Consider the following 22601-nt stretch of genomic DNA (forward strand, 5'->3'; position numbering starts at 1 on the left):
AATGAGTTATTTAGTTTCCAGCTGTTTGCATGTTTTTTGTCTTTACTTTTGTTGTTGAGTTCTACTTTTACTGCATTGTGGTCAGATAGTATGCATGGTATTATTTCTATTTTCTTATATTTGCTGAGGCTTGCTTTGTGCCCTAGGATATGATCTATTTTGGAGAAGGTTCCATGGGCTGCTGAGAAGAATGTATATTGTGTAGAGGTTGGATGAAATGTTCTGTAGACATCTACTAGGTCCACTTGATCTATTGCACATTTTAGATCTTGGATTTCTTTATTGAGTTTTTGTTTGGATGACCTATCTATTGATGATAATGGAGTGTTAAAGTCTCCCACAACCACTGTGTTGGCGTTTATATATGCTTTTAGGTCTTTCAGGGTATGTTTGATGAAATTGGGTGCGTTGACATTGGGTGCGTACAGATTGATGATTATTATTTCCTTTTGGTCTATTTCCCCTTTTATTAGTATGGAATGTCCTTCTTTATCTCATTTGATCACTGTAGGTTTGAAGTCTACTTTGTCAGAGATAAGTATTGCTACTCCTGCTTGTTTTCGGGGGCCATTGGCTTGGTAAATCTTCTTCCAGCCTTTCATCCTAAGCATATGTTTATTTCTGTCGGTGAGATGAGTCTCCTGTAAGCAACAAATTGTTGGATCTTCTTTTTTAATCCATTTTGTCAAACGGTGTCTTTTGATGGGTGAATTAAGTCCATTAACATTAAGTGTTAGTACTGATAGGTATGTGGTGATTCCTGCCATTTAGTTATCTTAGTTGTTTGAAGGTTTGATTGTGTGTACCTAACTTGATGTTACTCTCTACTGTCTTGCTTTTTCTTATCCTGTGGTTTGGTGCTGCCTGCCTTTTCATGGTTAAGTTGGGTGTCACTTTCTGTGTGCAGGATCCCTTGCAGAATCTTTTGTAATGGTGGCTTTGTGGTCACATATTGTTTTAGTTTCTGCTTATCATGGAAGACTTTTATTGCTCCATCTATTTTGAATGATAGCTTTGCTGGGTAGAGTATCCTGGGGTTGAAGTTATTTTCATTCAGTGCCCGGAAGATCTCACCCCACGCTCTTCTTGCTTTTAATGTTTCTGTTGAGAAGTCTGCTGTGATTTTGATGGGTTTACCTTTGTATGTTACTTGTTTTTTCTCTCTTGCAGCCTTCAATATTCTTTCCTTAGTTTCTGAACTTGTTGTTTTAATGATGATATGTCGTGGTGTAGTTCTATTTTGATCTGGTCTGTTTGGTGTCCTGGAGGCCTCTTGCATTTGTATGGGAATATCTTTCTCTAGATTTGGGAAATTTTCCGTTATTATTTTGTTGAATATATTACGCATTCCCTTCGCTTGCACCTCTTCTCCTTCTTCGATGCCCATGATTCTCAAGTTTGGTCTTTTGATGGAGTCGGTGAGTTCTTGCATTTTCTTTTCACAGGTCTTGAGTTGTTTAATTAGTAGTTCTTCAGTTTTTCCTTTAATTACCATTTCATCTTCAAGTTCTGAGATTCTGTCTTCTGTTTGTTCTATTCTGCTGGATTGGCCTTCCGTTTTGTTTTGCAGTTCTGTTTTGTTCTTTTTTCTGAGGTTTTCCATATCCTGGCTGTTTTCTTCTTTATTGTTGTCTATTTTTGTCCTGAGTTCATTTATCCATTTATTCATTGTGTTCTCTCTTTCATTTTGGTGTTTATACAGTGCTTCTATGGTTTCCTTTATTTCTTCTTTTGCTTTTTCAAATTCTCTATTTTTATTGTCTTGGAATTTCTTGAGTGTCTCCTGTACATTTTGGTTGACCCTATCCAGTATCATCTCTATAAAATTCTCATTGAGTACTTGTAGTATGTCTTCTTTTAAATTATTCTTGTGGGCTTCATTGGGTCCTTTGGCATAGTTTATCTTCATTTTGTTGGAGTCTGGCTCTGAGTTTCTGTTCTCTTCATTCCCCTCTGGTTCCTGTACTAATTTTTTGCTGTGGGGAAACTGGTTTCCTTGTTTTTTCTGTCTTCCTGTCATTGTCCTTGGTGTTGTTACTGTCCCTGTACTGTGTGTAATTAAGTATTTTCTAGCTTGTAATAATAACAATGGTAATATTGAGAATGGAAGAGTGAGCTGAGATGGAAAGCAAGAAGTTAAAGAAAAGGGGAAAACAAATATACAGGCAAGAGGGAGAAAGCAGAACAAGGTATCAGACAAGAGAGTTTCAAATGTATAAACAGGGAGTGTTAGTGTACTAATCGACAGTAAGCTGAACAGACAATAGAGTGACAGAGAGAGGATTGAAAATCAAAGATAAAAAAAATAAAAAATAAGTATATGAAAGTAATATCTATGTATAAAAATGAATTAAAATAAAATGGAAAATAGAAAATTAAAAAAAAACAAAAAAACCCAAAAAACCAAAAAACTTCCAAGTTTATATGCAATGCAATTTCAGTCTTAATAATTTGGATGTCCGTCTCAATCTCCAGTCCTGGAGTTGGTGCCTCAGATGTTGTTCTGTAGTTGTCTCATCAAAGGGGATGCATAAAGTAGAACAAAACTACACTCACACACACACAGAAGAAAAATAAAAAAGCCCCACCAAGTGTCCCCAGTTCAAATGCAATAAAGTTTCAGTAAGTTTTTCGGCTTGCAAGTGTAATTCGGTTGTTCTCTCATCAAAGGTAGGGAGAAAAAGAAAAAAAAAGCGTCTGGAGGCAGTTCTGAGAGTGGTATCTGCAACTGTGGCTTGCCTGCCTGCTGCTCTCAGCCTGTAGCTGGAGGCGTTATTTATGCAGATCTCTGGGGTGAGCTTAGCACTCACCTGGTCCCACAGGCTTTGTTTGCTCAGAGTTCTCCTGTGCGGGGGAGGGGGGCCTCTGCTACAGGCTTTTCCCTTTCCAAGCACTGGGAAAGGTGCCACTGCCCCGCGTTGTCAGGCCTGCGTGTTCATTTACAGTTCACGTGGGAAGTGGGTCTTCCCTCCTCTCACAAGCGTCCCCGCTCCTGGTTGCTGGCGCGTCCCGCTCCCGCCAGAGCCTCTCCGGCCCGCCCGGCTCGTTTATTTACAGTCCCGGGAAGGATTCCCTTCCCCCAATCTTCAGCGCTCAGGGCGCCCCACCCTCTTTCCAGCGTATCTTAACTGTTCTTATTGCTTAGTACTCAGTTTCTCTTTTTTTCCCTGGTGGAGGTCAGTCTGTCCAGGGGGCTATGCTGCTCTGCCCAGGCTTGTCTGTGGGGGAACCGCGGTACCGAGAAGCTCACCTGGTCCGCGTCTTCCCAAGCCGTATGGGCGCCGGCCACTGGCGGCCCGGGGGCCTCCTCGGTTCTCCGTTTAACGTGAAGTGGAGATTCTCTGCGCCGGCTGGAGATGTGGAGGAGTCAAAGTTATGCCTTCTCTCGGTGATTATGCCTGCAAAGTGTGTCTCCAGCGTCTCTCCAAGATTTCACTATAGGAGGGTCGCTTTCTGCTTCCTACCTCTAGCCGCCATCTTGGAATTCGTCAAGAATTTAACTATTTTCCCCTTCATACACACAAAAAAATTTAGCAAATTACTATCTTGGGACCTATCTTTTCCTATTCCAAACCCAGTGATACATTGCCTTCTATTCTTCCAAGTATATCTGAGTTGGTGAAAGAATAGAACATAAAGTAACGTAATTTTTATCACTAACTCATTTAGGACCCATTATGGAATGCTAACTACATACCAAATAATAGTCTCCAAGTGACTCATGATCATCTCTGCACTTTGTGGAGGATGTTTCATTTTCAGTTAGCCAAAAGTTGGAGACCTACAATATCTTCATAATATAGTGGATAATCAGCCCCAAGCCAAGTACTTCTTGGGGCATATCTAAACTCTTCGTGAGTTGTAAGCCATTTCAAAGTGGTATTGAGTTTTCTCAATAATGAAATAAATGCTCATAAAGGGAAGCAATTGATGTGCTTTCAGTGAGTGATGAAGACTTCTTGGACATAATGCACTTGATTTATACCAAGAATGACAATTAGGATTTAAGTGAAGAAGAAATGGAAGAAAGTAATTTAAACAAAAGCATAGGTAAAATACAAATGTGTATTTGTGGAACATTGAGGAGTGTGTCTGCACTAAAGTTTCAGCATACTGAAGTAATATAAAAATAAGGTTGGATTGAAAAGGAAGTATAGTATTAGCTAAGTTTGAAAGTAGAAAGCTTGAACTTTCCAACAACTAATGAGTAACTAATGAAGTCTCTGAAATTACTTCAGGTTTTGAAAAGCTTAAGAAAAGTCAGAGAAAAGAATTCTGAATCTGTCCTGCTCTCATCAAAAAAGATGAATTTTGGCTATCAAAGTACAAAATGAAAGTTTACAAGATATCCATGCCTAATATTTTATGCAGTTTGAGAGATTTCACAGGAGTTCAAGTAAAGATAGATTCCAAAAATGGTCATTAGAATCTATTCCAAGTGGAATAAGCATATTCTAATAATGCAATTTTAAATATTCAATGCAAAAACTATTGGCATGTTGCATATATCACGTGTGTATATACTTATATATGTGCTTAACTGCTTCTATAATCCCATACTGAGTGAATTAAAGAATTAAATATCATTGCATATTTCTTTGGGTTGTAATATGAACCACACATCATAACAGCAAGCAGTTACATGCCTACCATGTGCAAAACACTCCTAAGAAAATGAAAAGATAATTTGTATGTACCTAACACATAGCAGACACTTCATTAAGTGAATACAGGTGTATATATGAACCATTGCTGTTGCATTCCTATATTATATACTCATATTGTTTTATTTTTCAATAAATATTGTCTTCTATATAACAAGTAAAACCATTTCCATTCACTTTCTATGGACTTCTCTCCAAACTGTGCTTGTGAGATTTAGACTGATAAATATTTGCAGATGTTTAAGTAAGATTTTCATATACTAGAAATAATACTCATGATGGAATTCAATCAACATGAACATGGGGTTTTGAAAGATTTGGCTTCTAATAGAGGAAAATAACTCTCATAACTCTTAAATAGGCTTCCTTTCAGATTCTACCAGCAACTACAGTATCATACTAATTTTGGAAATTTTTTGTTTATGCTTCTCCACTGCTAGAGTATATATTCCAGAGTATATTAGGGAATTTAATGAAGTATACTAGGTTCCTGAAAGAATTCCCTGGGAGAGTGTAGGCTTTTTAGTATATATTGAATATGTGAATGTATGTAAGTATGTATGAAGAATGACTGAATGAGTGAATGAATGAATAAGGTCATCACTTAGAGCCATAAGAATTTGGAGAGCATCTGATATTTTCTCATTCTATTGGTGAGTCAGGCTGTGAGGATGAAGGAGGCTAGAAGATTTCGTACATATTCAATGGTAGATGCCAAAGTTTCTAAAAGCACTTGACCTATCCAAAATCTTGGCATTTATAAGCATTAATGAGTACAGTTTGTCAGGCACCAGTGGCTCATATCTGTAATCCTAGCTACTCAGGAGGCAGATATAAGGAGGATTGCAGTTTGAAGCCAGCCTGGCAAATAGTTTGTGAGACCTTATCTCAAAAATACCTAACAGAAAAAGGGCTGGTGGAATGGCTCAAGGTATATGCCCTGGAAGAGTTTCAGGTGACTTTTTCAAACAACACAGGCATGAGATGCAATTTCTGTAGATATACACTAAATTAAAAAATCCTGTCATTTGTTCACTCAGGAATATTCATGGAGTGCTCTGTGGATGTCCTGTGTATTACATGAGGGAAAGAGTACTGAGCAACACCATTTATTTCCAGCCATCATGGAGTTTTTGATCTGTACAAATATATTTTATGGTGGTTTGGGTTCAATTGAGAGAGAACTATAATGTCATAGGTTAATTAGGGAATTTTAGTATAAGAATGATTAACTATATAATAGAGCAGCTGGAACTGAGGCAGAGGACCCAATGAAGGGCAGACTTGGACTTGTTTCAGACTTCACGGTAAAGGTATGATTCAGCCACCAGAGAGCAGAGAACACTTCTTTAATTTGACTGTGGCTTAGCTGGTCTGAAGTTCCTGGGCAAACAAAGGAAAACCCTCCAGCTGAATTTGGGAGAGGGAGAACAGGTCAATTGCAATCAGGGTCATGTGCATGCAGTGAGAGTACGCCCCGATAAGGGCAGCAGGCTGTGTTTTTCCTGTGCAGAAGTTGGCACACAAGTTATTGCAAAGCTGAAGCTGAAAGGCTTTGAAGAGATCCTTTACTGGGCCTGTGGCTCAGAGGCTCCATCATAGGTCTTCAAACACACAAAGCCTAATGTACCCCAACCTGTGCCAAAAATTGCAAAGCCTCATCCTCCTGCATTATCCCTCCAGCCTCCTCTCATGAGAAAGCTTAATGATCAACATTCTCACTTTAATAGAGAAATGCCTAAAGTAATTTCCTTATCACAAATCATATAATGAACGGTGCATTTTTTGGTAAAAGATGATAATTTATCATTTACATGTGATACATACATTAAGTTACTACTTTCTAAATATAATATTTTACATATGAATGTATGTTAATTGTAAAAGTATGCATGAAGACCATCTATATGAAAAGTAAACTGGACTCAATTTTCTTCTCTTTAGAAGGGATTCAAAACTTGGGCATTTGTTTGAAATCCTAGCATTTTATTTGCAGCATTTTAGGCTATAAAATGTGTTTGAGAGAAATTGAAGAAAAGCATTAAGAATGCCCAAAATTGTCCAGAAAGAAAGAAAGATTGTTCCATCATTCTTTCTTTTTTAAGTTTTACATCCTATTGCCAGCCCATGAAATCATGTCAACGACTAAGGAATACTACTAACTAATGACTAATAAAACATAGCTCTCGCTAAACGGGAATTATGATGCGTAGAGCAGTAAAGGATGAGTAGTATGCCCATTGCATGTTTAAACACAGTGATATCGTGGCATAGTAAGAGTATGTGTTGAGAGATTGGTTGATCTACTAAGCCATGCTTGATTGGTTCTTCACCAGATCCTCTGTTATCTTGGCTAAGTCAATTGCAACTCCTATGTAAATTTAACAGGAGGCTAAAAGCAGCCTAGTCAAATAGAAAGAAATTTGCAGTAATCCAGATTTGTATTTGAATCCCATGTCTTTTGTTTTTTATTGTTTTATTATTCATATGTGTATACAAGGCTTGGGTCATTTCTCCCCCCTGCCCCCACCCCCTCCCTTACCACCCACTCCACCCCCTCCCTCTCTCCCCCACCCCCTCAATACCCAGCAGAAACTATTTTGCCCTTATCTCTAATTTTGTTGAAGAGAGAGTGTAAGCAATAATAGGAAGGAACAAGTGTTTTGCTGATTGAGATAAGGATAGCTATACAGGGAGTTGACTCACATTAATTTCCTGTGCATTGAATCCCATTTCTAACATGTATGGTCTTGGTGAACCTGAATAAGGTATTTGAGGTTTGCTAAGTCCATTAAGAGAATATCATAATGAGAGTTACATGAATATATGGAAATATATATATATATGTATATATGTGTATGTATTTTGAACTTGTAGGAAGAGGAGAGAAAACCACAAACAGATGAAATACAAGAATCCATACAGCTTTCAAATTCAGTAATTACAAGTAAAATAGTATAACTTTATATATGGTAATTTCCCAAGTAAAAAAGTAACAGAAGCTATTATATTTGATGTTTTACAGCATGAAAATTTTGTTCATAACTGACAATTTTCTCCATGTCAGAATAGCTCTGAATGGCCCTGACTTCAGATATTGTTTAAATCATATCTAATTACTTCAGATAAGCACAATCAACCTGGAGGGAAAATAAATAAAATCTTTAAATATTTTCCATCTCAAGATCAGAAAACTCTACCATCTGTGAGAAATGAGTTATTTTATAAAATCAAGTTGAAATTTAGAAAGCTGGTAGTAATTCTAAAGCTACACACCTACTGAAATAAGCTTGTTCAAAAATATTCTACTATAAATACTTAGCAGTTGATACATTAATATCCCAATACAATTTCAATGAAGAGAGAAAAAGAATCCTATTAGGAAGCCATACACCACATCATAGGATGGCATTTTAAAATGAGATACAGCTTAATTTTTACATTTGAACTTTTTTTAAGAAAGAAAATTACTAGTTTTTTAGGTGTCAGAGAAACTAAAGCAGATACTTTAAAGAAACTGAGGCCAATAGGAGAAAGGGACCAGGAACTAGAGAAAAGGTTGGTTCAAGAAGAATTAACTTAGAAGGTAACACACATGCACAGGAAATTAATGTGAGTCAACTCCCTGTATAGCTATCCTTATCTCAACTAGCAAAAACCCTTGTTCCTTCCTATCATTGCTTATATTCTGTCTTCAACAAAATTAGAGATAAAGGCAAAATAGTTTCTGCTGGGGAGTGAGGGGTAAGAGGGAGTAAGGGAGGGGGCAGGGGAGAGGGGGGAGAAATGACCCAAACATTGTATGCACATATGAATAAAATAAAAATTAAAAAAAAAGAAATTACTTGTAAATTAAAAATTAAAAGGAATTCAAGCAGGAATTAGGTAAGATTTTCAGGTACAAGATAATTTAATAGTTAAGTTATTTTGAAAGTATTTATTAACCTCTATGAAGTTTTGTACAAATATAAAATTTTGTAATAAAAAAATGATATGTTTAGCAATTATCCTCTTTAAGAGAAATTTCAGGTTTTCAGCTTATAGAACTGTGTGAAAGAATGGTGGCCTTGGGTTTTTAAATCTGATTCATATTCTTACAGAATATTAATGAAAAAGCCAGGTTTTCAAACTCTCCTGAAGAAAACAATGTGTATTTTGAAAATCTGGTCTTTTAATGGGTCAAAATTAGAAGGACGCAAAGGATTCCCTTTCTGAATATAAGTCAATAATACTTTAATACACCTTACACAAATTGTACCTTTGAAGTTATCTGTGGTTGTTTAACAAAACATTTATTCAGCAACTAGTATACATTAGATACATTAGATACTTCTATATTTTAAATATAACTTCAAACTTAAATGAGCATCTATATTCTAAACTTTTAAAAAAGTATTGGTCAATCCCTGCGTCTGACTATTAAGCTTATTGCAGTAAATATTGCAAACTAAAGTAGAGCTTAAATTTATTTTCAAAAATTAAAAAAAATCATTCTATTGACATTTCAAAAAGATAATCAAATCTCTTATGTGAAATAGCTTTTATTTTTCTCTCTGACTACATTAATAACAAAATCCATCCAATAAAAATGATGTATTGAAGTGTTAAATTTTAAGGTTAAAGAGTACACATTTGTGGATACCAGCTCTCTCTTCACTTCTGATTTGGTGGAAAGGTTTTGTATTCTGGAAAAACACTACTAGACCAGTCTAGACTTAAGCACTGGCTCACTGTGGGCCATACCCCTTAGGAGTTTGTTTGAATAAATCACAGTCTGAGTGACTACTGTTGTTATCACTGAGAATATTCCAAAATAAACTACTCATATATGGGTCATCCAGTACTCTCAAAGCTAGAGAGTGCCAATATCTCGCTGCAGCTCTGGTAACAGAATAGCACCTGTTGTTCAAAATTATCTAAGGAATCTTTCTCAACACAGAGAATATAGAGAAAGTTGTACTTTACTCTCCCTTGACATCTTGAGCCATGACATTCTCATCATAGTGTCTTACTGTAAAAGGAAGAAAATCATAATTATGTGATTAGTAGCAAGTTTATTATTTAGACCATAAATTTATAATTTTACACAAAATCCTGGTTAAAAAATTAGATGGTAGGTAGATAGATGATAGATAGATAGATAGACAGACAAACACAAACACATACACAGAGAGAACTTTACCTCTTAATTCTTGCCACATTACCATTTATAACTACAGATATAAATTATTTTATAAAAATTTCAATTCTTGATGCTTTATTTGTGGCATTTTGTCCCATTTTGTCACCCCATTTTTTACTCTACAAGCTTTGTGCCTCCTGCTCCTAACATACATCTACTTTAAAATGTCCCTTTTTTAAGGCTCCGAGATTTCTAACAACATTTTGACTATTTTGGCAGTTCTGCTGCTTCCTATGGCTCTCTTACATTCCATAACTTAAAATTGCAAGTAAATGATTTCCTCACTGAATGCTAGAAATGTTTTACATGTAACTTAGTTTTCTGCTGCAGACAGTGTTCATGAAAATGAGTACAAGTTATGTTGAATCATATCCCTGCTTGCATAGTTTTCTATATAGATTGAAATTATATTCCAAAAAGAATAAATTGAATTTTAGTTCAATTGTCCACTAACTATCTGGCATGTTAGCTTTACGTGTACCTGGCCGTTAGAAAATCCAATAGTTACTTAATTCTGATGTAGTTTCTTCAGATGTTATCTTAAAGAAAGTGACATGTAGAAGTCTCTATTGTTCTGTGTCTATTTCTCCATGGTTCAAAAGAGTCACTACTCTGGAATATCATTCACGTATATGTTTATGTAATAGCCCCAGTGTCATTCAAATGCAGTAGCATTCTTTGAACAGCTTTAGAACTGATAACCCCAATTTTGCAAAGACTGGAAGTGAGTGAATTCAGTAAGGGATTTAAAAGTCTAAAAAGCTTTTAATGAAATTATTTTTCAGATTCAAAATTCAAGTTGGGGGCTATCAAATGATAGATACATACATACATACATACATACATACATACATACATAGACTATAGAGATATTTTCTCTCTGTTCACTTATGAAAGTTGATGCCTTTTACTCATTTTTAGAGTTTTAGGCCTGATTTCCAGACAACAGAGAAGTCCTTCCATAGTAAGACTGACAAAACAGACACCCACTTAACATTTGCTCTTCTAATGCTTTCATTTATGGTGTATTATATTAGGGGCATGCTTAATTATTAAATAAGGTATTGTCTTCTATAAGATAAACTAGTCATACAAAGCCACATTCATTTTTTCTTTTTGCAGTGCTATGATTGAACCCAGGACCACAAGTCAAGTGCTCTACCATTTGAACCATGTCCCCAGTCCTTTTGTTTTTATTCTTTTTGACATAGGGTCTTGCTATCTTCTCCTGGGTGTGCCTTGAACTCTCAGTTCTCCTGCCTCTGCCTCCAGAGTTGGTGGGATTAGAGGCCTGTAGGACCATGCTTAGCTTAAGCCAAATTCAACTGTATTATCACTTGGCTTTGGATAAATCATTTATTGTCTATTTTTCCTCTTTTAAAGTGAGGATGTATCCTGCAGAATTGTAATAGCATTGAAAAAGACAGCAAATATAAAGTGGGAGCCTGAGACTGGGACATAGGACTTAAGTTCCTAGTACTTCTGCAATGTGACACTTTCAGTAAAATTGTATGAGTAGATTGACATTGGTAGAGAAGTGAAGGGCAAGTGGGTTTGAGATAATATGGACAATACACAGAATATGTTTTTAGCATTTAATCATAAAAAATTATGGTTTGTATTGATGCTAAATGTCTAATAAATTATTAAATACATATATATCAATAATACCTTTAAGTAATTGGAACACTTGAAAGTTATGGTATTTGAGCTATAAGATCTACTAAAATAATTACTTGATAGTCACTATGACAGTTGTAAAATTTCATTACAGAAGACAAAATCGACTTTCATATTTTCCATTAAAAAAATTCAAACTTCAATCTCACTGTAAGTTATACTTTTCCCCCAGATTAAAAAGAAAAATTAGAAATTATAAACAATTTTGGGCAAGATAAACTATTTTTGTCTCTACATCATAATCTGAGTTGCTTCATTCCTCTTTATTATATTTTATCTGAAGTATTCACTTTGAAGTAATATATCAATAAAAAGGCCACATCAGCATCTCATTGTTATTATATTTTAATGTCTCTGACAATGTAAAAATTTAAATCTTATTATTTTTATTATTGCTTAACCAATTCAGTCTAACTTTTTTTATTCTGAAATTATTGACCAGGACTTTAAAATACAGATTTGTTAAATCTTGATATTTTATCCCTGAACGTTGAGAATTAATTAAACAAACACATTAACATCAACACCTGAACCCTAAAAATTCTCTAGTAACTAAAATTGGATAATAAAAATTAATTACTTTCATACCAAGGGCACATTTACATGGTTACTGGACTCCTCTACTGTAGATAAATTTTGAAAATCTACTCTTAGCATAATAGACACATTAATAAATATTTTGTTAATAATAATATTTGTTTGATACTTAAACAAATGGATACTGTCCATTTCAAAGATCTGAGACAATGTAATGAAATAATCAACAATGATTCCAGGCATAGTAAAATATCACAGTTACTATTAACCACAAAATAATGTTTATAGATCTTAAACAGTAGCTAGTTTCAATAGTGATTGACATTATCCAGAGAAAGACAGATTTTATCTATACTTATGTGAGAGAACCAGTTGCACATATGTCAACTACATTTATTCTTTGTAAAAAAAATTAACATTTTTGAGGACAGGACCTATGCATGCTCTATTGTTAATAGATTAAAGCATTATGTTTCTACTGTAATATTTTACTTCTTGCCCCTTTCTTTCATGACCTTTTCTTTCTTGAATAAATTGATTTACTCTGTTTTTTTTTTTTTTTTTTGGTTATTGTTATTGTTGCTTTCAGACCAATTTCTTACACTAGCTAATGCGGTGCAAAAATAAATGGGTATGGTCAAATGTGAAATGCATTTGTCAAATGAATGAAACTGAAGTGCAATAATATAATAAATCCTCAGGCTAGTCATGTTTATTGTTGCCAAATGTCTCCTTGCTAAGAACTAATAAGCATGAAAAGGGATAATGAAAGTTTCCATGAAAAATTTTTGGGAAATCTATCCACAAGTCTTCACTATCTGGGAATGTGGAAATAAGTATTTGTTTTATACAAGTTCCATATGAGGACTGTGAAGACAGAATTTGGAGAATAGCATCACATATGACAGTTACTAATATTATTTGGCTCACAGAAGAAAATTGTCAAGAAAAAGCCATTGAAAGAGTTGAATAAAACAGTGCCTGCCCCATAACAGGCACTACACAAGTAGATGATGAATGAATGTGTGAAGAAAAAGAATAGTTTAAATTAAAGCTTTCAAAGACATCACTAATCTTAGCAATCCAGTTTGGGTTTTAAATGTTTACATTTTAAGGGATGTAATAAACATTTTAGAATTTACTTGAAATGCATATTTTTGCTAAAAGTTTACTTTGGCAAAATGAATTAACATGGGAAAAAAGAGGAAAGAGTGAGAGAAGATAGTAAAAGTTCAAATATATAGTGCTCTGTAAGAACTAGCTTTTTGTCAAGTGAATATGCATATTGTTCTGTGGTTAAAAAGTCCTTGGAACTATTTGCATGGTTTAGGCCATTGGTCCTCAGTTACAAATACTTGTGGATACTTAGTTGTATATGTAGTGAAACTGAATAGAAGCCTAAAAAAAGACATTAATTTTAAAGTTATTAAAGAATTTGGCAGCAGATCTTTCCCAAGTTAATAAGAGGAATGGGACTTATCTGACCTGACTTTCTAGAATTCCTTTCAGAAGCAATACAGTGCAGTAGAAAATGAATGACATAGGTAGCTTATTACTGGTAAATTTCACTCTTTTTGTATTGAGTTACACTTTTGGTTACTTAGTCAACATAGGAGTTTAAGTGGTCAGTAAGTATCAGTGAGAAGTCAGAAAACCACATTAATTAGAGTTATACATAATAATTATTGATGGAAGGGGTTTAGTTAACTTAAGGTCAGCATGATAAGGGTAATCTACTTCTGAAACAAATAACAAAACACATTTAGACTTTTAACCAAAACCAAATCTCTAAAAAGAAAAAACCTAGGAAAACAAAGAAAACAGTGTTGAGTATTATCAGTATAAGAACCACAGAATTTGCATGAACAAGACAGTACTTTTAGCAGGGCATTATTCTACCACATCATACCCATCCTTTCTATGCAAACAGAGCCACAGATATCATAAAGAACAAGTCAGTAGTAGGGTGTTAAAAATAGTAAAAGCAGGTAAAAGAGTGTGTATTATAAGGAACCTCAGAGTCTAAACTAAATATACATGGTGCTATTGTAAAAGGTCAAAAGAGACAAAATACAAGAGAACAAATCATATAAGAGCTATCAAATTTCCAATTCTATGTGATCTATTTTAGTTTTTATGCTCATTAGAATTTTTTCAAAACAAATGTATATAGTCAATTATTTGTTATACATGTTGACATTAGAAAATACACACAAAAAGAAAAAAATTAATTGAAGATAAATGAAAAATTTAAAAATACAGGCATCTTGATTATTAACACTGATGTTTTGTGACTATCAAATGAACAAAACTGCTTTTTTCATATTTGTCTCTTAAAACCTAAGGAGAATAATTATGACTATCAATATTCAATCGCAATTGTGAGAAACAACTTTTATTAATGTTTTTAAAACTTATGGAAAAGCTCTCATTCACTGAGAAAGCTTAAAAAGCTCATGAACAAGCAAAATTACATTGAGGAAATATAAGTATATGTGTTATTTTATTTTTATTTTTAGTGTTAGATTTAAATTATTCACCTGAAGTCCATTCTAAATGATCATTCTGATTAATGTTAAACATAGCAATGGTCTTAAACAGTGACTGCTTTTTGAGACAAGTTTGGGGTGGAGGTAGATGGTACCAATGTAACTAATCTTACCCAATGTAACTAATTCATAGCACTTAAATTGATATAAACGCTTTGCTGCTAAAAATTTGTTCTGGTCACTTTCATTAAAATGTTGAAATTTTTTTTTCTCCATGCTTTACTTGTGCTGTATCTGCTGCTAAGTAATACAATATGTGAAGGCCTTTGAAACATTTTCTATATCCAGACACATAGTGTTGGGTATATTGATGAAAATCCAATGACGTATTACTATACAGCATGAGATTTCTATTTTGACCTGTTTAACAGTTTTTATATACATACCGGGAGAGTCATTCAAAGCGTTTTACATATTAAATTACTTATCAAAACACAGCATATATAGACCTTGACATTTGTTAAAGGACCAAGGATTTAACAAAAAAAAATTTTTTTTGAAGGACCAGAACAAATTTTGAGCAGAACACAGATTATGTGGCAAAGAAGTGACTTCTTAGAAAAGGAGCATAGTCATCAGACATACTTTCAGCACATATGTAACAGACCAATTGCTTGCTTTCTATGATTACCTGCAAATATCCAGCAAATTGATGTAAAAAAATCTATAGTAGTAATGTTTCAGAAAAAAATTAAAACTGTCAAAGTTCCTTTGGTCATAATTTTTCTGTTCCAAGAGTTCATTGGTCAATCTAACTCTAATATCAATTTTTTTGAAGCAAGAGCCTTTTGCTGTTTTATTTTTATGTGGGTAGTTTTAGAATGATTATACATTGACTGTATTAAATTGCCTTTTCTTTTCTTTTTTTTTTTTTCATCCTTAGAGTAATCACAGGACAAAGTAATGACTTTGCAATGAATGCCAATATGTGATTCCTTCATAGATGTGTTGTTTTACTCCTCAATTTGGCTTCTGTATATATCTAGTGATTTGAGAGTTTATTTGATAACAAAACACTCTCACTAATACAATGAGAGAATAAACTATATTGATTGATACTCAAATTGTTCATTTACACATGGAAAACAATAAACTCAAGGCTTTTAATCACACCTAAAATATTGTTGTAGCAAAAATACCGTATACTCACTTGTGTTTTTTAATTTAAAGACTAATTTCCTACAGAATTTTCATTACACTGAAAATATGCATTTAAATTGCTAGAAAGCTGTCTTTTAATATCACGTAACATTTTAAAATTATATTTATTATTTGCTGAAGGAACTAAAGTAAATAAGAAAAAATTTTCAAACTGACAATTTAGATGTAGGGTTATAATGTGGGTAAGTACAGAAAGATTTGAAGACTCAGCAGCAACTCCAAAATAACAAAGACAACAAAACACTATTAGGAAAAAAAATGTACCATGTTGTGAATTTCTAGTCAGTAGAAAAGAACTTCAGAATGCAAAAACACTGTTAAAAATTAGAATATTCTTTTTTTATTTAATAAAGCTAATTTAGTGCATTTCAGTCTGTTTAATTTTAAAATAATTATTTTAGACATGTATGAAATAATAAACATTTATACTTTGCACAGAAGGTGCTGCCCTTTTAACATGTCACTCTAAAAATATACATTAAGAATAAAGTTCTTAAACAAAACATTTTATACAAAGATACTTTCATGAAAATTATTAACCAATAATGAACTATTATTGAATGAAATTTTAAGGTACATATTTATTTCCACTTATTACCTCGAATAATACTTGCAAGGAATGTGATTTAGCTTTCTCTGTTAGAATAAAATATTAGTGTTAGCCATTTGTGAAAATTTATTATTTTATTAATTTACAATTTAAATTTTAATAAATACTTTTGAATTACAAAGATATTGCAATAGCTTTTTAATTCTCAGATACATTGCTCTCTTACATGCAGCCCCAGTATTCTCTGTGTACTGTGTTTTGTGTTCTCATAAAAAAATAAATAAATAAAAAATAACTTACTTGCCCTCCAGGAAATAATTTGTTCATCAAAGAATTTTGATTCCTGGCATGAGATGAGGGTTTGATGTTACAGCTATTCTTTTTTGTTTTTTGTTTTCATTTTTGTATAATAGACATTGTGCTCTGTTATTTGGCAGGGGAGAAAGAATTAAATTAGATCTTTCCAATTTGTAAAATAGTAGTTAGAAGGAGCTAAGCTTTGAGGAAGGTTGGTTCGTTAATGTTTTTAGGCACTAGTTTACCATCTAGGAAAATCTTGTCCAATAATATTCCTGTTTCTTGGAAGGGTTTTTGCAGTTTTGCAGTTTCCCTGACGGATTAGCAGAGAGTAGGGCCACATGTAAAGCCAAGTTCTGTTGTCATTTCTCTCAGCTGTTAGTTTCTCCCTGAGATTGTGTTCAGTGGTGCCAGTTGTAAAGGTCTTTAAACTCCTGGGCTATTTTCTGTCTCCAACTCTAATGCAGACTTGGGTTTGTAGCCACAGGCATTTTAGTTGCATCTTTCCCACATACCCTTTCCTAAAACAATAACTCTTAGCTCCCCCTACCCCCTTTTCAGTAATGGTCTCTTTGTAGAATAAAAACAAAATATAATCTCTTCAGAGGGATTCATTAACTTCCTTGAATTTGTTTTCCTAATCACAGTTTCTGAACTAAAAATCAAAATGCAAATTGTGTTTATATAGACATTTTAAATATAAAATTAACTTTTCCAATTTATATTTGCCATTATGTTATACCAAAATTAAAAATCATAGACAAATTTCCATAAATGCTCTAATGTTTGCCAATTTTTCTACTTGACCATATTTTTTTTTAATATTTAAAATTTTACTTGGGAAAATATTGATCTAAAAGAGAAAGTTGTTTGTTTTTTTTTTTTCTCTCAACTTAAACACAAAAATATCACAATGGAGCATCAGGTAGTTTGAACCTTTGCCTCAAGCCAGTACTGAAGAAGCCCCTGGACTGACACTGATTTTCAAAGCCTTTCCCTACAGATACAGCTCTGTGTGCTTGCTTAACCCTCAGGAGATTTAGAGCAGATGACCCCTTAACAGTGTTCTTGATATGGCATCTTGGGATCTAGCTAAATAAAACATGCCTAACCCACTAGCCTAGTCTAGTACTATTTGTACTATTTGTTTCTAACCTTTTACAGTTTGTGTTACCTTTCTATGGGTAATTTCTAACTTGATTGATAATAAACAGTAATGTATTCCATTATTATTACCAGAAAGATTCTCACATCCTACTAGCATTGTAATACAGTCAGAAAGGCAATCCTCACAACAACCCTGTAATGAACATATAATTCCACTCATGTATAGAATGAAGACTCTGAAAGGCTGTGATTTGTATATATTCTATCATAATGTATTTATCATTTTACTAAAATTGACTTTTTTCTGAAGACCTTAATTTAATAAATCAGTAAGACTATTTCTAGGAAATATTTGAATACATGCTTTATTTATAAAAAATAAACATAAAAATTTAATCTTTTGAAAATATAAATATGTAAATATATTCAAATGTTTTATCACTTCAGTCTTGAAATACCAACATTTGAATTTATAGACAGAGAAAACTGTTACATCTATTTTTTTAAACAATTCCTTTTATTTAACCTAAACACAATTTTTTTAATTTCTTCTATTTATGCACATACAATGTTTGGGTTATTTCTCCCCCCTTCCCCCTGCCCCTCCCTTTCCCCCTTCCTCTTCCCCCCCTCCCCACCCCCTTGCTACCAGGCAGAAATTATTTTGCCCTTATCTCTAATTTTGTTGGAGAGAGAGTATAAGCAATAATAGGAAGGACCAAGGGTTTTTTCTAGTTGAGATAAGGATAGCTATGCAGGGAATTTGCTAGCATTGCTTTTCTGTACATATGTGTTACATTCTAAATTAATTCTTCTCGAACTAACCTTTTCTCTAGTTCCTGGTCCCATTCTCCTATTGGCCTCTGTCACTTTAAAGTTTCTGTATTATTCCTTTGCATTGAGGACATCAAATGCTATCTGTTTTTTTTGGGTTTCTTGCCTCATACTTCCCTGGTGTGCTCTTGCCTCATCATGTGATCAAAGTCCAATTCCCTTGTTGTGTTTGCCCTTGAGCCAAAGTCTGCATATGAGGGAGAACATACGATTTTTTGGTCTTCTGGGCCTAGCTAACCTTGCTTAGGATGATATTCTCCAGTTCCATCCATTTACCTGCAAATGATAAGATTTCATTCTTCATGGCTGAGTAGTAGTCCATTGTGTATAAATACCACATTTTCTTAATCCATTCATCAATAGTGGACATCTTGGTTGTTTCCATAACTTGGCTACCGTGAATAGTGCTGCAATAAACACAGGTGTGCAAGTGCCTTGGAGTAACCTGTGTCTCATTCCTTTGGGTATATCCCCAAGAGTGGTATTGCTGGATCATATGGCAGATCTATGTTTAGATTTTTAAGAAGCCTCCAAATTTTTTTCCAGAGTGGTTGTACTAGTTTGCATTCCCACCGGCAAACTAAAAAAAGGGTTCCTTTTTCCCCATATCCTCGCCAACACCTGTTGGTGGTGGTATTTCTAATGATGGCTATTCTAACAGGAGTGAGGTCGATTGTTAGTATGGTTTTTTGATTTGCATTTCCTTAATGGCTAGAGATGGTGAGCATTTTTTCATGTGGTTTTTTTTTTTTTTTGGCCATTTAAATTTCTTCTTTTGAGAAATAACCTAAACACAATTTTTGCCAATTTTTGATTACATTACTTTGCAAACAAAAACTCAGCAAAGATGCTTCTGTTAAAACTGAAAAATCATAGTTTTCAAATGCATGTTTTTTTATTATTGTATTGGGTGGGGTACAATGTGGCATTTACAAAGGTTCTTACAATGTATCAAATATATCATACTTGAATTCATGTTGACTTAAGTGTATTTCTTACTCTAAAATATAATTTTACTTGGATCATGTTAATTGAAGTGTACATTTATTGTCACCATGTAGGTTATTCAATTAAGGGAATACTTGCATCAATGATAACAAATACAAGACCTTCTAGAAAAGAACGTATATCATTCCGTGACAAACCTGTACAACTCAGTGGTGGATGGGGAAGTGGCAAAAAGAAGGTGAAAACTTCCGCGTAGTCCATCAAGCATCAGCATTCAAAGCACATGGCAAAACAGTTTATTTAAAAGAAATATGTGGATATCTGGTCATCTTCTCAATTGGATACAAGGTTTTAGAGGACTATATTTAATTTGTTTATTATACATATTTCACAGTTTTGTTTTCTGGTGCAGCTATCGTCTTTCCATCTATAAATTAGAGTTTGCATTTCTTCCTGTTTTTATGAGAAATGACTTGCAGAAAAGTAATTCCTGAAATATTGCAATGGAATTTGTATATACATTTTCTCCTTTAGTTTATATTTTTATGACACATGTACTCATGCTACCAATAAAATTTTTAATACTATCTACATATAAAAGGACTATAACTTTATTGCATTGACACTATTTAATATTAATAAAAAATTAACACATTAGTAAATGGTATCTACCAGAGTACTGTAATTATCTATTCTAAAGACAAGTTAATACTTAAACTGATTCAAAATAGAAAATGAGAATGACCTTTTAGCTTTTAGTTTTAAATCATATTAGAGAATTTTGATAAGAAAATGTACATCCAGCTTAAGTTAAAATGAAATATGAATTTAAATAATTATCAATTTAATAAATTGGAATTTTATCTGTAATGTTTCATTCAGGCATATTGTGCTTCTCTTTTATAAAAGATTTTAATTCTGGTTCATTAATATTATTCCAATAACTCAAAAGTACTTGATCTTTTTAAATTTTGTTAAGGTGCCTTTGAATTAGTGTTTTAAAAATATTTTCAAATTTCAAATCTATCATTTTGTAATAATAATATTTTCAAAAATTACAGTTCTATTGAAGTCTTATTCTTTGGGGGTTAATTTTTGTTTAGATCTTAGTAAATAAAGTGTTCAAGATACTGCATTTAACGTAGTGCTAAAAGGATCTATATTGGTCTCCTAAGTCTGGAACATTTTTCACAAAGCTAAATTCATAGTTCTCCAGTGGCTTTTCATAGTTGTGTTGCTGTGTAATAGAATCCAATGAACTTTAGATTTTCCTTTTGTTTTTTCTACTCTTTCCTAAAATATTTCATCTAGAGATGACTAAACAGATATAGAGACGCATTTATTTAGATTGTAGTGGCCACCAACTTTTAGTTCTATTGCATTTCAAACTTGTAAATCTCTTTTTTAACTTGATTGAGATTGAAATGTTAATGAGGTCTGAGCTGTCAATCTATAATGAAAATATAAGATTCATATGTTTTGGTCTAGAAACTGAGCCCCATGCCCCATGTGTAGTTGTTTTAGGAGCACAGTTATGTCATTGCTTTCACTACAGCATTCATAAATTAACATAATGTTGAAATAATGATGAAAACTATTTTATCTCAGTTTATGCTCAACTCTGTAGGAGAAAACCACATTAGAGTTGATATTGATAAGGTTTTATGGTTCGTATGTTTGAATCAATGAAGTAGAAAGGCCAATATAAGAAGTAAGATTCTTACGATTAAAATTGTTTTAGTGCATAAAAGTAACTTCATAATTTTCCTATTCTGTAATGTGGATAATTATTTCATAAAATTGTGAAGAAGATGATTTGGTGTTGTTCATAAATTTTTAGATAATTATTGATATATATATATATATATATATAAAAGTTTCCTAATTATGGTGTTGAATTGGAAGTTGTTTTAGTGTTATTGTGTCCACCCTTAAAATGATCATTTAAAGAATCTTTCCATGCTCATATCTATCATTTTGTAGCAGTAGTATATTTGTGTTTATGAAAATAGAAAAGGAAAACTGAAATTTAAAAATTTTAGCAAAACATAAAAGAAGTGTGAGTCAAGAAATTTATTTTCTCCTTTTTTATTGAGTAAAATTTTAACAAACACTTGCCTTTAGGATTCAGGAAGGTAGAAATATAGAGCCTATCTTGTCATTTGTTTAGTTGACTAGAATTTTATATTGACAATTATGGAACTACCTAATGGAACTCTTCAAAAGCCTTTCCAAAAGTGACTCTGTCCTTTCCTGAATATTATATCCTACCTCCAACCTCTTCTCAACTCGATTCTCACCACCTGTCTCCCATCCCTAGTCTATAACAAGCAGTCATCATGAGTCCCTTTTAATAAAAATGGCAATATAAATGACTGAACACAAAAAACAGCCTTATAGAAGCATTAAGTGGGCTGTTTGGAAGTTCCAGAATCTTTTGATATGGGTCAACTACATTGGTTTATGAAGATAGCCCTTTTCCCAGCTCTTGTCTACCACCATCTTTGTCCACATAGTACACTGTCATGATCTTATTTAGGTGTGATCTTATTTGATCTTATTTCAAATACTTTGAAATACTTTTTTTGTTGAGCCACTCCAACAGACCTCCTCCCCCCACCCTTTTTTAATGAGTTTTTTTCTGGATAGGGTCTCATGAACTATTTGCCCAGTTGTCTTCGAACTATGATCCTTCTAATCTCTGCCTCCTGAGTATCTACGATTACAGGTGTGAGCCACCAGCACCTGGCAAATACCAGAAACATTTAAATTACAGGTACGGTTACTATTTCTGTTAAGTAGCGTTGATCTTGAGGTTGTTCTGTGAGATGATTTAGGGTTTTAATGCTGGGAATAATTGGTAAGATAATAGGAAAGAGTTATAGAAAACAGTTTATTAAAAAAGAGAACTTTGATTCTGCTGAACATGGCAAATATTATGAAATAAAAGGAGGAGATAACTGTGTGGTTCTAGACTTTGAGGTGGCATAACTGAATTTAACTTCAACGTAATTAAATTGAAGTCTCCAACTCTATATTTAAATAATTGTGCTTGATTTTAATCAGAGACATTTTATAAAGTTAAATTGAAG

At 33.3% G+C, this 22601-nt stretch overlaps 1 protein-coding gene across 3 annotated transcripts in view; it reads left to right on the top strand.

Annotated features, from left to right (window-relative positions):
- Lrriq1 (leucine rich repeats and IQ motif containing 1) overlaps window positions 1-21349 on the top strand; it is a 193847-nt gene extending 172498 nt beyond the window's left edge. For all 3 annotated transcript variants that reach the window (XM_074084065.1, XM_074084064.1, XM_074084066.1), the window contains one exon: window positions 19623-21349. In XM_074084065.1, coding sequence (XP_073940166.1) covers window positions 19623-19765 — 143 coding nt within the window. In that variant the 3' untranslated portion in view covers window positions 19766-21349. The remainder of the gene's footprint in view (window positions 1-19622) is intronic.
- Window positions 21350-22601: the final 1252 nt, after the last annotated feature.

This window comes from Castor canadensis, chromosome 8 (genome assembly GCF_047511655.1).
Source record: "Castor canadensis chromosome 8, mCasCan1.hap1v2, whole genome shotgun sequence".
NCBI lineage: Eukaryota > Metazoa > Chordata > Mammalia > Rodentia > Castoridae > Castor > Castor canadensis.